Source organism: Apus apus, chromosome 2 (assembly GCF_020740795.1).
Source record: "Apus apus isolate bApuApu2 chromosome 2, bApuApu2.pri.cur, whole genome shotgun sequence".
NCBI classification, from domain to species: domain Eukaryota; kingdom Metazoa; phylum Chordata; class Aves; order Apodiformes; family Apodidae; genus Apus; species Apus apus.
In genome coordinates this window covers 96,867,143-96,882,582 of record NC_067283.1, presented here as the reverse complement: position 1 = coordinate 96,882,582, position 15,440 = coordinate 96,867,143, and the positions used below count along the sequence as shown (strand labels likewise).

Sequence of the window (15,440 nt, the reverse complement as noted above, 5' to 3'; positions counted from 1 at the left end):
CCGGGCCCCGCCGCCGCCATGGCAACGGCCTCGCGCCGGGCCGGAGGGAGGGGAGGGGGCGCCGCCGCCTCCCACGTGACGCCGCCCCGCCCCCCAGCCCGGCCCGGCTCGGGGAGACGCGTCCCGCGGGAATCTTGTCCTCGCCCCTAAGAAACACGGCGGGAAGAGGCGTCGCCTCCCGGAGAGCTGAGTCCGACAGCGCCGCAGCCCCCCCAAAACGGGGTTGGGCTCCCCAGGGTGCGGTAACCCAACCCGCACGCAGAGCCCCCAGCGCTTGGCTGGTCCGGTTCTGCGCAGACAAGGTGCTAGCTCGGTGGGTCTGCCGTCTAGCGCCCCTGCACCCTGGCGTGTTCACAGAATCACAGAATCCTAGGGATTGGAAGGGACCTCGAAAGATCCTCGAATGACCCCTGCCAGAGCAGGGTCACCTAGAGCACATCACACAGGAATGTGTCCAGGTGGGTCTCGAATGTCTCCAGTGAAGGAGACTCCCACAACTTCTCTGGGCAGCCTGTTCCAGTGCTCTGTCACTCTTACAGGAAAGAAGATTTTTCCTGATATTCACATTGAACCTCCTATGCTCCAGTTTGCAGTCCTATCACTAGACATCACTGAAAAAAGCTTAACTCCATCTTCTTGACACTCACCTTTTACGTATTTGTAAACATTGATGAGGTCACCCCTCAGTCTCCTTTTCTCCAAACTAAAGAGACCCAGCTCCCTCAGCCTTTCCTCATAAGGGAGATGTTCCACTCCCTTCATCATCTTTGTGGCTCTGCGCTGGACTCTTTCCAGCAGTTCCCTGTCCTTCCTGAACTGAGGGGCCCAGAACTGGACACAATACTCCAGATGCGGCCTCACCAATGCAGAATAAAGAGGTAGGAGAACCTCTCTTGACCAACTAACCACACCCTTTCTAATGCACCCCAGGATGCCGTTGGCCTTCTTAGCCACAAGGGCACATTGCTGGCTCATGGTCATCCTCCTGTCTACCAGGACCCCCAGGTACCTTTCCCCTACACTGCTCTCCAGCAGGTCAGCCCCCAGTCTATACTGGTACATTATGTTTTTCTTCCCTAAATGCAAAACTCTACACTTGCCCTGGTTGAACTTCATCAGGTTTCTCCCTGCCCAACTCTCCAGCCTGTCTAGGTCTCATCCAATGGCAGCACAGCCTTCTGGTGTGTCAGCCACTCCTCCCAGTTTAATGTCATCAGCAAACTTGCTGAGGGCACACTCTGTACCCTCATCCAGGTTGTTGATGAAGATGTTGAATAACACTGGTCCCAGTACCGACCCCTGAGGGACTCCACTAGTCACAGGCCTCCAACTGGATTCTGCCCCATTGACTACAACTCTCTGACTTCTTCCTTTCAACCAGTTCTTGATCCACCTCACTGCCTGATCACCAAACCCATACTTGATCAATTTATCTACAAGGATGCTGTGGGAGACCGTGTCAAATGCTTTACTGAAATCAAAATAAACCACATCTACCACTCTACCATCATCAATCCACCTAGTAATTTCCTCATAGAAGGCTATAAGGTTGGTCAAACATGACTTACCCTTGGTAAAACCATGTTGACTGCTCTTGATGATTCCCTCATCCTTGATATGCCTGGAGATAGTGACAAGAACAAGTTGTTCCATCACCTTTCCAGGCATGGAGGTGAGGCTGACTGGTCCATAGTTACCCGAGTCCTCCTTCTTGCCCTTCTTGTAGACTGGAGTGACATTTGCTATCCTCCAGTCCTCAGGCACCTCTCCTGTTACCCAAGACTTACCGAAGATGATGGAGAGTGGCCTAGCAATGACCTCCGCCAGCTCCCTCAGCACCCTTGGATGCATTTCATCCGGACCCATTGATTTATGGATGTCCAGATTACTCAACTGATCCCTAACCCAATCCTTATCTACCATGGCAAACTCCTCCTTTATCTTGACTTCTTCTGGGGCTATAGAACCTGGGTCTCCTGGGGAAAGCCTCTACGTAGCTGAACTCATTTTTCGCTTCTGCTAAAAATCCCCTTTACTTTTCAAATGCGCCGAGGGTGGGGAGTTTCTGTGAGCAGAGGGTCCTTCCAGCCTGAGAGGGAGGGAATTTTAGTATGTTAATGAGGTAAGTTCATACGAGGTTTAATTAGTCATCTTTTTCTATTATTTGTTTTACTTGGTGCTCAGAGAAAAAAAAGAGGTGCCTATGTTTGGTGTCCCTCTTCCTTCCAGTATCTCCCAGACCAACCTCTGGATAAACACAACCTGCTAAAATACTACTGGGAAAATATGTCCAAGAGGGAAAACATGAGAGAGACTTAAATTATTGAAAGCTTATATATATTTTAGTTTTGTAGGGAGGAATTTATGTCAGTTATTAATTGAAATAAGTAAAATTCATGGAAAAATATGACATTTGGGGGGAAATCACATAAAAGAGAACGTAAGGGACATGCAGAATAAAAACCAGGCCTAAATAACAGCGAAACCGTAAGAATTAGACAAAAAACAGATTCCAGTTGGAGAAAAACATGTTCCAAGGAGTCCACAGCCCAGCCCAGCCCAGCCCAGCCTTGAGACAGCCCTGCAAGACAGATGAAAGGGATGGAAAGGCCCACTCCCCACAAATTCCCCCAGTTACAGCCTTGAGCACTGGGTGAAAAAACACTGAGTAATTGAAATTACCTAATTAACATTAATGAGACATTAGCATACTAAAATACCCGCTCTTGGGCTAGACGGACCCCTACTAACAACAAGCTCCCCACTCTTTGACCACGTATAGTGAAGCTCTTGAGCATTGCCAGTTTAAACAGAAGCAAGGAATTAGTTGACCAATTGTGTGTGCGAGTGATAGGAAGAAGAATGTTAAAGTTCTTTCTCACGTTTTTGGCTATAAAAGTAACACTTGCATTTTGGGACCCTGAGCTTGCTTTGCAGAATACCAGCCTGCTCCCTTTCCTGCACACAACTGGATATGAAAGCAAATATCTCAACTCTGTGCATGGATTGGCTTCTTGCACACCGGGTGATGGACCCCACTTTCGGGACCCCAGGAGCTTAAAGCTCCTCTAATTCCAACCCCACGGACATGAGCAGGGGCATCTCCCACCAGACCAGTTTGCTCAAGCTCCAACCAACCTGGCCCTGGAACACTTCCAGGAAGCCAGGGCGGTGTTCTCAGGTGTCCTGGCATCGCTGTCAATTGCATCGCTTTTACGCGCGCATGTGTGCAAGAACAGAAAAAAAACCACCCAACAATTTGAAAACAAGCAAACAAAACGAAAACACAGATTAAGAAGGGTGGCGACGCCAGCAGCCCCCCTGGGCCGCCAGGAGCCCCCCTTTCCCGCTCGCCTGCCCCTGGCTCCTCGGCCGCCGGGTGCCCGCCCGCTCGGGGCGCTGGGCAGGGCGGTCGCTGTAGTGCCCGTGCCGGAGCCGCAGGCAGCGGCGGGCGCCAGAGGGGGCCGGCTCAAACTACCGCTCCCAGGGCCCGCTGCTGCTTCCCGCCCCTCCGCCGCTCCCGTTTCCGCCGGGGCCGCGGCGAGCGGCGGCTGTCGGCGGGCAAAGGCTAATGGGGGCTCCTGGGCCGGAGCGGCGGCCGCAGAGCCGCGCTTCGGGCCGGAGGCTGCCTTGAGTCTTCCCCGAGGGGGTCTCCCGGAGGAAAGGGGTCGGTGGGGAGCGGCAGAAACTCCCCGTTCAGCTCGGCTGCCTCCGTCAGCGCGGCTGGGAGCCGTGCCCCGACATGCTGCCCGCCTCCCTTGGGCGGGCGGGGCAGCGCGGCGGGCGGCTGCGGGCCTCCCTGGGGGGCTGGCTGCTTGCTCCCCCCGGCTGGACGCTGCCGGGGCCGGGGCCGGGGCCCTGCCCCTGCCTGAGGTGGTGGCACCAGCCCCCGGGCCGCAGGGAGCCCGCTGCGCTCCTCCGGCTCGCCCGGCAGAGGATCGGGACGCAGGCGGGGGGGCTTGGAGCTGAGAAACCTGGCGATGGTAGCAAACAGGTGTCCGTGCAGAGGGGCCGGAAAGAAGAAACTCTGCTGTCGGCTGCTCAGAAAGGTAAGACGTAGTCACTCGTGAGTGGGATACATACCGAGCGGGCACGGAGATGAGTGCTGCAGCTGGGATTTTGGAGCCTGGAAACTCAGGAACCGAAGAAACCTCCCACTTCTCAAAAAACCAACAAGCCCGTTTCTTTACACATCGTGGTGCTCGCAGCAGTTGATACATTTCAGCGTATGTCTTGCACAAGCAGAACAAAACTTCTGTGGCTTCTTCTAAACAGCTTGCTGATAGAGTGTTGAAGGCACACGAGAGATAAAGAGCCCTAGCCTCACATTTCCCTTTTCAAAAGGAAAACCCGGCACACACAACGTGTCTCAATGCTGTTAAAACAAGTTTATTTCCAGAGGAATTAAAGCTGTACATGTGGCACTATGTTCTTCATAGGGCAGCTGTCACGTTGGTTGGTCTCAACTTCACTGGGGAGTGATTTACTACATAATTGGCCTCAGAAATTCTAAGTGCTTTGAGAAGTTTTATGAGAAACATATTCAACTGATTAGAAGGCTGAAGGAAAAAGAGTTACTAAAGTTTCCTCGGGAACTCATACTTCACTGAAAGGTGCACCTTATCACTTAAGCAGATCAGCAGTCTCTTTCTGAGTTCTCAGAAATAGCCTGTAATAGAATATCATATGACCTTTTTTTGAAGTGTATACTGACACTTTTCCATCAAATCAAAACTAATGGATAAAAACTTACCTGCTAACCTGCAGTTGATGATCTCAATAAACAAAATGCATATTTTGGTCTAATATCCCTCCTTTTTATTGTTCACTTGATTGAAAATTCATAAATTCATATATTTTTAATCAGTGTGTGCAATATATAAGATTATACTTTTTTATTTCTACTTCTCCCTTTCTCTGCACAAGGATTGCAATGATTGGGAGTTTATATGGCAGCTTAAGCACTGCATTGCTAAATATGTCATTAGTTATATGAAAATTAATTAAAAGTTTTATTCTGGGACTTGAAAGCACCTGGTACAAAAGCAGAAAATAAGGAGGGTTAATACTGAAATATAAACACACTCTGCACAACATAAGAGACATTCTGTGGTCTCTCTTAGCAAAGAGGCGATTATGGATGCTGTTACTGGATTTTTTTCTTCTGCCAAAATGCTGTTTGAGCTGCAGAGTAGTACAAAATCATGTATATAAGAAAGATATGCAGCTTGTAACTATCTGTAAGTTAATAGTCAAGGTTGTAACTCCTGCGTTGTTTTCTGTCTATTTCAGTGAAAGAAGCTGGAAGAGACTTTACCTACTTTATTGTGGTGCTTGTTGGAATTGGTGTTACAGGTTATTTTTTAAAAAATTTTATCTTTATCAGAATATGTTTTTCATTAATTCCATCTGATTTGATCACTTTTAATTCCATTTACTGTTTCTGTTACAGGTGGTTTGTTCTATGTGATTTTTAAAGAGCTATTCTCTTCTTCTAGTCCAAGTAAAATCTATGGAGATGCCTTGGAGAAATGCAGATCTCATCCTGAGGTTGGATTTTGGACCTTAGTACTAAGTTTATATGTCTCAATAGTTTCTCTCTTTGAGTCAAAAGTTTGCACAATGTATCTCACAAGCAAAGCTACAGAAAGACCCCTGTGGTGCTTAGCAGGCAAACACGGGTGGATCTTTCTGTGCTCTGGCCAGAGGTGGGTCAGCTCCAATTTGGAGCCTATATTAGACCGAGTTAATGCAAGCACTGAACCTGAGCGAATTAGCCTGCTAAAAGCCAAGTTAAGTGAGTGTACCAGGGCACAACAACTGATGCAAATACAGTGTCTGCCCCTTCAGAGCACGTGCATCTGTCTCCATGAAGAAAGTCTTACACTTACCTGAGCACCTGCTAAATGTAGTACATAAGAAGTTCTTCAGATCAGGGAGGAAACTGGGCCCACTTACATTTTGTAGCTCTAATCTGTTGCCTTTCCTCAGCACAGTTATATATTCTGTTGTGGCACTTCAGTAGGGTTCTGTTATTCTGCAGAGCCATAAGTATCTAGGAATGTAAACTTTTCATTTGAAACACGGTTAGCATTCCTGTGGCTACAGAAAAAGAACAGTCATTTGGTCACACAGTCACATAAGATAGAGATAAACAAAAATCAGTCTAAAGCTAGATTCTAAAACCCACTACTTCAGGCAAAAAAAAAATAAATGCATGGAATAGCTTTCAAACAAGGTTCCCACAGATGCCACTGAAAACCTAGAAAGGAAGTGACAAGTTGTTGCTAGAATAAAAATTAAGACTGCTCTGGAACAAGTTTGTAGAACTGAAACTTATCTCCAGTACTTATACAGTAAAAATCACCCTCCCTTTCTAGCCAACTTTAAAGCAAGTTTAAAACTAGGTTAATTTAGTCTGGCTTTATAGATCAGGGGAAAAAAAAAGTTGAATTTCTTAAACAGTAGCGGTTTTTAGATAACACAAAAACTGTGAAACAGATTCTCTTGGAAGACACATGAGCAAATATTCCATGATTTTTTTTCCCTTTTCATACAAAATATCTGTGAAGTATAAAATACACAGAAAAGAGATTAAAATGTCATAATCTCAAAGGATGATACAAATGGAAGGTATCAGTAGGATTTATTTTAAAAATTTAATATGTGACTGTAAAGTAAAGCACTGAAATAGAGAGTAATTTTCCTTGCACTGTTTTCTTTCATAAACTCTTCTATTTTTGACATAACCAAATCAGAAGGGGCATTTCATTGAAAGAAAGCACATTCATAGCAGGGCTGTGAGCTGATACTTTCTGACAACTCAAACCTTTTTTCTCTTGTAGATCATGGCTGTTTTTGGTGAATCTATTAAAGGTTATGGGGAGGCCACAAGAAGAGGAAGACGACAGTTTGTCAGGTGCCCTTTGGTATTTGCGCCATACAGACACTAGTTTTTGCACAGCAAAGACGTTTTGGGTCACATCATAGCAAGTTAGATCTAGATTAATGAAGTGTATGTGACGTACCTTGTGACTTTTGAATGAAAATTTAAGTTTTTTGCAGTACCTCTTGTGTGGCACATGTCGCTAAATACAGTGCCCATACCAAATAAAGTCCCAGTTCTGATTGTCTCAGAAACAAGCAACGGTCAGCACAGTAAACACAGAGCTGGTCTCTCCACTAAATAGGACAGAGTCTGAAGAGAGCAATACAGAAGCCTAGGCATGCTTTTGTGGGGCAGGTATCTGACTGAAGTTTACAGTCTGAAACCCTCAAATAAAGTTAAATTGTTCTCTGAAAAATTGTTCTTTGAGAGATTTTCTCCTTTTGAAGCAGTAGTCCTTATCAGGCCAGAAAGAGGAGGTACTACCTTTCAGGCTTTAAAGAATCCGGTTTGCTCTGTTTAAACCTAGGCTGGGGCTGACTGTACAGATTGTAGTCACTGCAGTGACTATATTGTCCCAAGCTGATACGCAGTATTGACTGCCCCTTTCTTATATTGATTTTTGGTACTTGAGGCCACATCTCTACTGTGTATTTAATAGAACATCTCTCACCTAAACCTTACACGAGTGTGTGTATTCTCCTTTTGAGGGAAAAAGCACAACTCAAATGTAAAGCCTCCATTGCACTGTAATCCATTAGGGGCTTTAGCTTTACTAGGTTCTTTGAATTTATTCAAGGAGGTTTCATATAAGATTGGGATACGTAAGCCCAGATACACAAATTGAACCATGAAATTGAGATTTTTATTTTTTTATCCAGAGGCAGGTGATTTACAGACTCGTTGAAAAAGAGTTTAAAGTAGAAGCTGCTAAACAGAAAGGATATGCACAAACGTTTTAAGCATCTATCTGTAAAACAAAGTGTGTAAATAAAAAAATGTACTATCAGCTTTCCTAGTATTTTATTCCCATAATTTTGAAAGTCTTAACACTTTAAATACATTTTTAAGGTGAGGACTTTTGTAAGATTGTAGCATTTCTGTCTGCAGTATAAGGAAGACCTTAAATGTCTCAAAAAATGTACACATTTTTTGTGTGTATGAACACTTTGAATGTGAATTTACTGCACTAAGGCTCTTCATTTGTCTTTGTTCTCTGTAACCCATCATGTTACCTTAAACTGTAGCGGAAGTTTAATTCACAGTGTGTATCTGGGCATGACTGATAGAAATAAGAGCTTGGTAATATGCAGCAGGTAGTAATTTCAGTAGGAAACACAAACTGGCACCAGAACTTTAATTTGACCATTAGTTTCTGGGAGTGCCTTGAAAGTGCTGTGACCTTTCTATTTATCTAATACTTGAGCGTAAAGTAGTAGTATAGTTTACATCACTTGGGTTGGAGGTATAATGTCACTGCCAAAGTTACACAATTCAGTAGAACAAAATTCTGGCCAAAATAAGTAAAGCAAATTGTAAACATTGTTTTGATGTGATTTAACCAACCTGATGAGTTGATACAATGTTCCTCGTTTGGTGTGGTTTGGCTTGGTAATGTTGTTTAAGTGCCTAAAAAAAAACCCGGCAGTCTTGGTGATGTGGGTGATCTTTTCTAAGTGTTATACTCTGAGTCCTTTAGAACGAACACAAAGAAATCCCAGAATCTTCCGCCATTCGCTTGCTGTTGAGTTTTGAGGGGAGGAGTGGGATAAAGATATTTAAGCACTTCATCTGTCAGTCCTCAACTGCTAATTAGTTCTTCTAACTCTCCTTGTACGCTCACAGTAAAGCTTGGAAAGAACACTAGAGAGGAAGCCATGGTAGCATAAGGACTACCTTGGAATACACTTTCTCTCAAAATATTTAAGCAGCTTTTCTGAATAAGAAGTTTAAATTTTAAGTTTAACTAACATATAATACATATCCTTGCTGCATGTATGGTTTTGTTTGTTTGTTTTGCTGGTTTTAGTCACTTTGAATACGTAAAGGATGGACTGAAACATATGCGTTTGAAGTTCTATATTGAAGGCACTGAATCAGGGAAACGGGGAACAGTCCATGTGGAAGTCAAAGAGGTATGTACAAAATTGCTTGATTCACCTGCCAGGCTTAATCTTGAACTTAAACTACCAAAGGGAAAAAAAAAGCCTGAAATTGTTTTCCTTACAGAATCCTGAGAGAGGAAGATTTGAGGTCCGCTACATAATTGTGGACATTGACACCTATCCTAGAAGAACCATTGTCGTAGAAGACAACAGATAGCCAATCATCAAAGCTTGCACCTCAACTCATTGAGTATTGGATGACACTGGTGTAGCCAGTTTACACATGAATTATTGGGTGTTCTTGAGCGCATCTTGCAGCTTTGGGATTGTCTTACAGGATACAGCCTCTCGGGGCCTCCGTTAAGGTCTTTGATAATAACAGATACAGGATTTGAAATTAAGCCAATGAAAAATAGCAGAGCCATCACTTATGGCATATACTTTTGACATGGGAGAATAATGGCTCATGATAAAGGGTTTAATGCTGGATAATACTTCTATGCACTCAAACCCCGCGTCTTCCAAGATTTTAGAATTGGACGGGGAGTTTTTTTATCTTCCTTTGCTTGGATTTCCAACTAAGACTTCAATAAAGTGGTATTTTAAGTGTAGACAAACTCACTGTTTTCTTTCTGGATGCGTTTGTGTAGATAAGAAGGTAAAACAATAACGTGTATCAGTGATGAAAAGGAGATCTAGCCCACAGGCATGTAAGAATATGGATTGTGGAGAGACACATCCTTGACAAATGACTGAAGATAAAGGCTTCAATATTGGTATCTTCTAAATAGATCAACAGCACACAGAACAGCAATACTGTCTGCTCCTCCCAATGTTTGCCATGCTGCTCCGCTAACTGACAGTGGTGTAGCTGCTGGTAAACAGATTCATGTAGGTTTACCCAAACTCAAAAGCTCAACTGATGACCAGATTTCCAACTGGGTTTCTTCCTTAGCATAACGTGGCAGATAGCAAGCATAACCCTGTGTGTTAATAATCAGACTCAGTCATATCCATCTGTCAAACGGCACCAACTAAAAAAAATTCAAGCTTTAGCTTCCTATATTTGACCATTTTCTTAAGTGTTTTTTTCTGTTGTTACCTTGCGTATGTTATGAGCTTTTTAGTTCACTAGTTAATTATCCCTACATTAAGCATACACTGATGCTCTGTTATCAGCCCTTAGTATAAGTTCATTTCATATTACATTTGAACTGTTCTAAAGTTCATATAATATTCCCTCATACAGTGCCACAAATATCATATGAAGTACCTTTAGTAATACTTTACTGGACTTTAGCCATCCTGTTTTTCTCATTTGCACAATCATAATAACAATCATAACAAAAGCAATAGACTCAATAACTCAGTAACTCAATAACTCAACTGGCTTACGACTTACGCTTACGACTCTTCCAATTCCTAGCATTACACGTGCCTTAACTCTTTTGAGAATAAGTTTACAAACCAACTTAATTGATTTAGAACCCAGTAAAAAAAATCAATGTCTGAGGCCTTCATTGTTTCATTGCAACCTGCTGCAGTGCTGTCTGATACCATTACATCACACATTTACCTGGCACTGGTTATGTCCAGTTGATAATATGCATATGTCATACCACAATGATTACTGAAAACCACCTCTGGAAGAGTGTTGTCACAAACGCAAGCCAGAGGATGTTTGTCAGAGCCCATTGGAAATACTGCAGGCTATGTACATTTATAATCTCATAGTAAGATTATTAGCCTTAAAACCATCATCTAATACCTCAATAAAAATGAAACCATTCTTTACTTTTTACAAAGCAAAACTATAAAAATACACAGTTTAAGCTAGAAATGTAATACTGTTTTTGCCCTTGATGACTTTCTGTGATACCAAGCTGCCTGAAAGCCTTTGTAAACCTCCATGTGAACAACAGAACTGAAGCTAGGTTTTTATTCTAACTGCATCCAGCTTTGCTTTCTTACTAATCCAGCTGTGACTTGTTTTGAGTGAGCTTTGCTGCTAGAGAAAAGAGTACTTCCTAGAACAAGATGTTAAAAACCCTTTTTTTTACTAAAGTGTATAGGTACAGCAAAGATATGCCAGCCATTAGGTTTACTTTTGTCTTGATTTAGAGCCTTGTTGGCACTGAAGAAAGCAACTGTCAGACTAGAAACTTCCTGGGAAGGAAAAGATGCTGACCTCACATAATTATGTTTTTCCAGCAGTGCAGGTATGTGAAATTCTTTTTCAGGCTTGTGGTAAAATAGCAAGAATTGGCCATTGGGTTAGTGAGTAAGTTTGGCTTCAGCTTGAGAAGACAGACTAAGAACCTGATTATTTGCAACCAGATTTATTTACAGTCTTTTCAGTACTTCCTAATGTATACAGAAATATAATGTATATCAGGGGTTGTCTGAGAAAAGTGCCTATTTGGAAATGAGATCCCGTGTTGGTTGGTCCCTTTAAGACATTGCAATAGAAGGGTTTTAAGTTCTCTGTAAAGCTGTCAGTAGCATAGTTCTTGCCCTTGTCATACTTTGGCGTTTGTGTCAGGCCTCAGTATCTTGCTCCCTAGCTGGGAATAAATGCTACAATTACAGGTGTCAGAAGAAGTCTTAACAAAGTCAACATAATCATTCTGTCTGGCCCTTTGGCAGCTAGTGCAGACCCATATGACAAAAATGGAGACAGACTAAAACTGGCAATAAAGAAGAGAGATGAGTATAATTTAAAAGACACAGATAGATGTGGAGTTGTCCACATGGCAATTGACCTTCACAGTTTGTGTCTAAAGACAAATATGAACCTCGGGTTTTTGCACTGCGTTTCAAGAAATTGGAGAATCCAGAGGAACAACTCAGGGGATTCATGCCAAGGTTATTTTGGTTAGGGTAAACCAAATACAAAAGGGTTAAAATAAAATATTTCTCATCATGTACTTACATGGAGTGCACTCTTGTCAGTCTCACAACTCATCTTTCCCTTGTGGGGTTGCAAGAAAGCAGGTGAGTGAACACGCTTGCTCAAAGCAGCAGGATCAGCAGGATGCACAGCCATAGTGGCACCCCCAGTGCACCTCAAAACAAATCAAACATAAAATGCTTAGGGTTGGAAGGGATCTTAAAGATCATCTAGTTCCAGCCCCCCTGCATGGGCAGGAACACCGCACCCTACACCAGGTTGCTCAAAGCCCCATCCCACCTGTGCTTGAACACCCCCAGCGATGGGGCCTCCACAGCTTCTTTTTTTTTTTTTCCTTTCTCTGCCTCCAGTGATCTTCTGGGCAGATGTCTGAAAAGGGTAAGAACTTCTCCATGGACACCTGCTGGAAGGCTCCAATTCAGGAGCTGCCTGTGATTCTTCCAACAAAATGGGAGAGCTCTTCTTGAAACAGGTAAGCAAGAGCTTGCAAAAGCGGTGAGAAGCTTTGTCCTTCATGCTAGTAAATAGAGCCATGGTGCACCTTGGACTGAACCCAACCCTCCTTCCACGCCTCAGGGACTTCCCTTGGTGGCCTCTGAGAGGCTCCCTGAGTCGCAGTAGAACAGTGGCCCACAGGATGCCAGGACCCCTCCTCCCCTGTCCCCCGTGGCCCTGTGCAGAAGAGATGGCACCTCCTCAAAGCAAGGTTCATGTTGGTCCCAGCACAACTCTTTCTTGGTTAAGCTGTGCTGGGTTTTCAGTGGTGTTACATTGCCCAAAGTCCTTTTTCATGTCATCATCTGTCATTTACTGCTCTTTACTTAGCTTCTAAGAAAATGGAAAAATGCAATTGCCGTTATAAATGTAAAACTATAATTATCTCCAGGAACTACTAACTACTCTTTTCTAATTAAAGCTTAACCTGCTTTTGTCTTCTTGGCGACCAAGTAACATAGCAAGTCAGTCAGTCTTTTCCCTGGTAGAAATGGGTACAGATCCTTTTCAGAGTGCCTTCAGTCATCTTCTTTGCTGAAGCTGCATTTCACACCCTATCATGGTTAGGTTTAAAATATTGTCACAAACTAGGGGACCTATAACACTTGCATCTCTATCTAACCATCTCCTTTCCTCTTGGCCACCTTCTTCAACATCATGTGTCCTCAGTCCAATAAAGTGCTTCTTGTGATTTATTTTATATATATATGTAACTCTCATTATTGCCTTGATAGCTAAACAGATCTACAAAGGTATTCTTTCTTTTTTAGGTTGGACATTAGGAAAAAGTTCTTTCCTGTGAGGCTGGTGAGGTTCTGGAACAGGTTGCCCAGGGAGGTTGTGGATGCCCCCTCCCTGGAGGTCTTAACGTCCAGGTTGGATGGGGCTTTGAGCAACCTGATCTAGCAGGAGGTGTCACTGCCCATGTAGAGGGGTTGGAACTAGATGATCTGTAAGGTCCCTTCCAATCCAAACCATTCTATGATTCCATGATTCTACAATATTTCTGGAATGAAGGGACACAGCTCTAATGGAAATCACTTTTACTGCTTTGTGAAAATCTGACAATATACATAAGAAAACAAAGGCAAAGAAGTAGGAGAAGTAATTTACCTTTACCTGAGCTTTAGATACATTAGCATTCTTAATTTGCCCAAATGATTAATACAAGGCTCAAATGCTTTCAAATCTCACTGGAGGAAATCTTTTGGAAATCCTTTTTTAGTACAATGTCTTGAGTGAAGAAAAAAAAAAAGAGGAACTTCATAGCTTGATTTATCATCATCCTTCTCCTCGCCAGATATTTATCACCAGTGAGATTATTTGAGCCTCATGAGATTTCAAGAGTATTAATGTTTTATATGTAGTTTGGCTGAAAAAAAAAAAAAAAAAAAAAAAAAAGATTCGTGCTAACATAAAAATCTTTCAGAAACTATTTACTTCTTTCCATATTCCTTGTAAGGCTGAAGTTCTCTTGGTCCATGTGGACAATGCTGAGGTCCCTGTTTAAAAAATTGTTTTCTCAAATGCTGTTTAAAGCAAGCAAATAAATGGGGAAACCTTCATCAAAGTCAGGTGAAGAAAATTAGTCCAGCAAGACATGCAGTTTAGAAAACACTGATCTCTTCTGCAGTACCACTTTACCTGGTGGTAGGTTTGTGGTGAAGGAGAACATCTGCATTCACTGAATTTAAACATATTATTTTAGAAGGCCTCTGCTGTAACTTTGAGGACTGTTACCCTAGATTGTTCCTTAAAAAGCTGTCCCTGCTCCACTGGATCTTTGCGTTACTGGTAAGCTGTGCAGAGCTTATGCATGGCAAGTAACTCAGGCTGCTCAGTCCTCTCAATGGATGGTGTGTGGCTGGGGAGAAAGCAAAGTGACTGGAAAGCTCAGTTTCATTTTTGGTAAATAGAAGCAATAAACATTTCAGTGTTTCCTTTTTAAAGCTCTTTTCTCTTTTTCTCAGGGAAAGCATAAAATTATAGCATATACCAGTTACTTTCTAATGTAAAAATGTCATGTTATTGTTACTAAAGCAGTGGAAAAAAGTAACTGACAGGAAGGCAGAGCCAAAACAATGACATTTCATGGAAAATAAGCAAATTTTCCAGAGTTAAGTTTTGATTGGTGCAGAATTAGTAAGAATACATATATGCTCAAAACCCTATTCTTCTTAAGAAATGAAAATATGTCACAGTGAAACACTGTTTTTTCCAGAAACTCTGAATGGCAGACTACTCAAAATGTATTTGAGATAGGTGTGCAACTTGGTCTTAACTTCCTGTCTTTGCCCTCATTTTTGTGGTTGCCAAAATTTGTGTATATAGGACAGGCAGCCAATATCCTTGGAGCTCGTTTGTGGGAATAATAATGTTGCTCTGTCATCTACATGACCTCCATTTGAGTTTAGATTGAGAGTATACTTGCTGTATCATGACAGAAATATACCTCCGGAAATTAATTTTGTGAAAACTTAAGAATATAAAAAAATTACTACTCTTTTACCACACTTCAGTAAACAGAAGGTCATGCAAAGAAAATAGAATTTTAGACTGGGAAAGAAAAATGTTGTTGTGCATGACTGATTGAGTTTAAAAATGACCTTGATACATAAATAATTCCAGCATGGAAATCAAGTTTCAACAACTGATTTACGCAATGGAGTCATGATCTTGGGAATGGTTGCAAATCAATGCATGTCTGATACAAGAAGTTTCAACAAAATCACTTAGCAGGCAGAGAAGATAGGAATGTGAATAAGACAATTACTGTATCACAGGCCAGCTACAGAAATAAAAGACAAAGAGGATGTGCTGGGGGTTTTCACCATTAATTTCAATCTTCTTTGTTCTCAGCTTCCTCTCACTATCAGAAGGGTTGCCATCCATCCTAATACTCATGGGTTTGTTCCAATGCGTAAACTGTCAGCAGCCCAACATGTTAAAGGTTAGGTCCAAATAACATAGGGGACACATTTTGAGTCAAAGCCCACTCTCAGGATTCATTACAGCCTGTAAACTGATGGAAATAAATAAGGAA

The 15,440-nt window shown here is 42.6% G+C and overlaps 1 protein-coding gene across 2 annotated transcripts; it reads left to right on the top strand.

Annotated features, from left to right (window-relative positions):
- The first annotated feature begins 3,525 nt into the window (after positions 1–3,525).
- Positions 3,526–9,608, top strand: TIMM21 (translocase of inner mitochondrial membrane 21). Of its 2 annotated transcripts, none has more exons than XM_051611598.1 (6): positions 3,526–4,049; positions 5,293–5,355; positions 5,453–5,550; positions 6,846–6,919; positions 8,916–9,021; positions 9,116–9,608. In XM_051611598.1, exons 1-6 carry the CDS (start codon positions 3,743–3,745, stop codon positions 9,206–9,208), a joined length of 741 nt encoding a protein of 246 aa, XP_051467558.1. In that variant the 5' UTR covers positions 3,526–3,742; the 3' UTR covers positions 9,209–9,608. The 2 variants fall into 2 exon arrangements, with proteins under 2 accessions (XP_051467558.1, XP_051467559.1); XM_051611599.1 differs by having other exon boundaries at positions 9,094–9,209.
- The last annotated feature ends 5,832 nt before the right edge of the window (positions 9,609–15,440 follow it).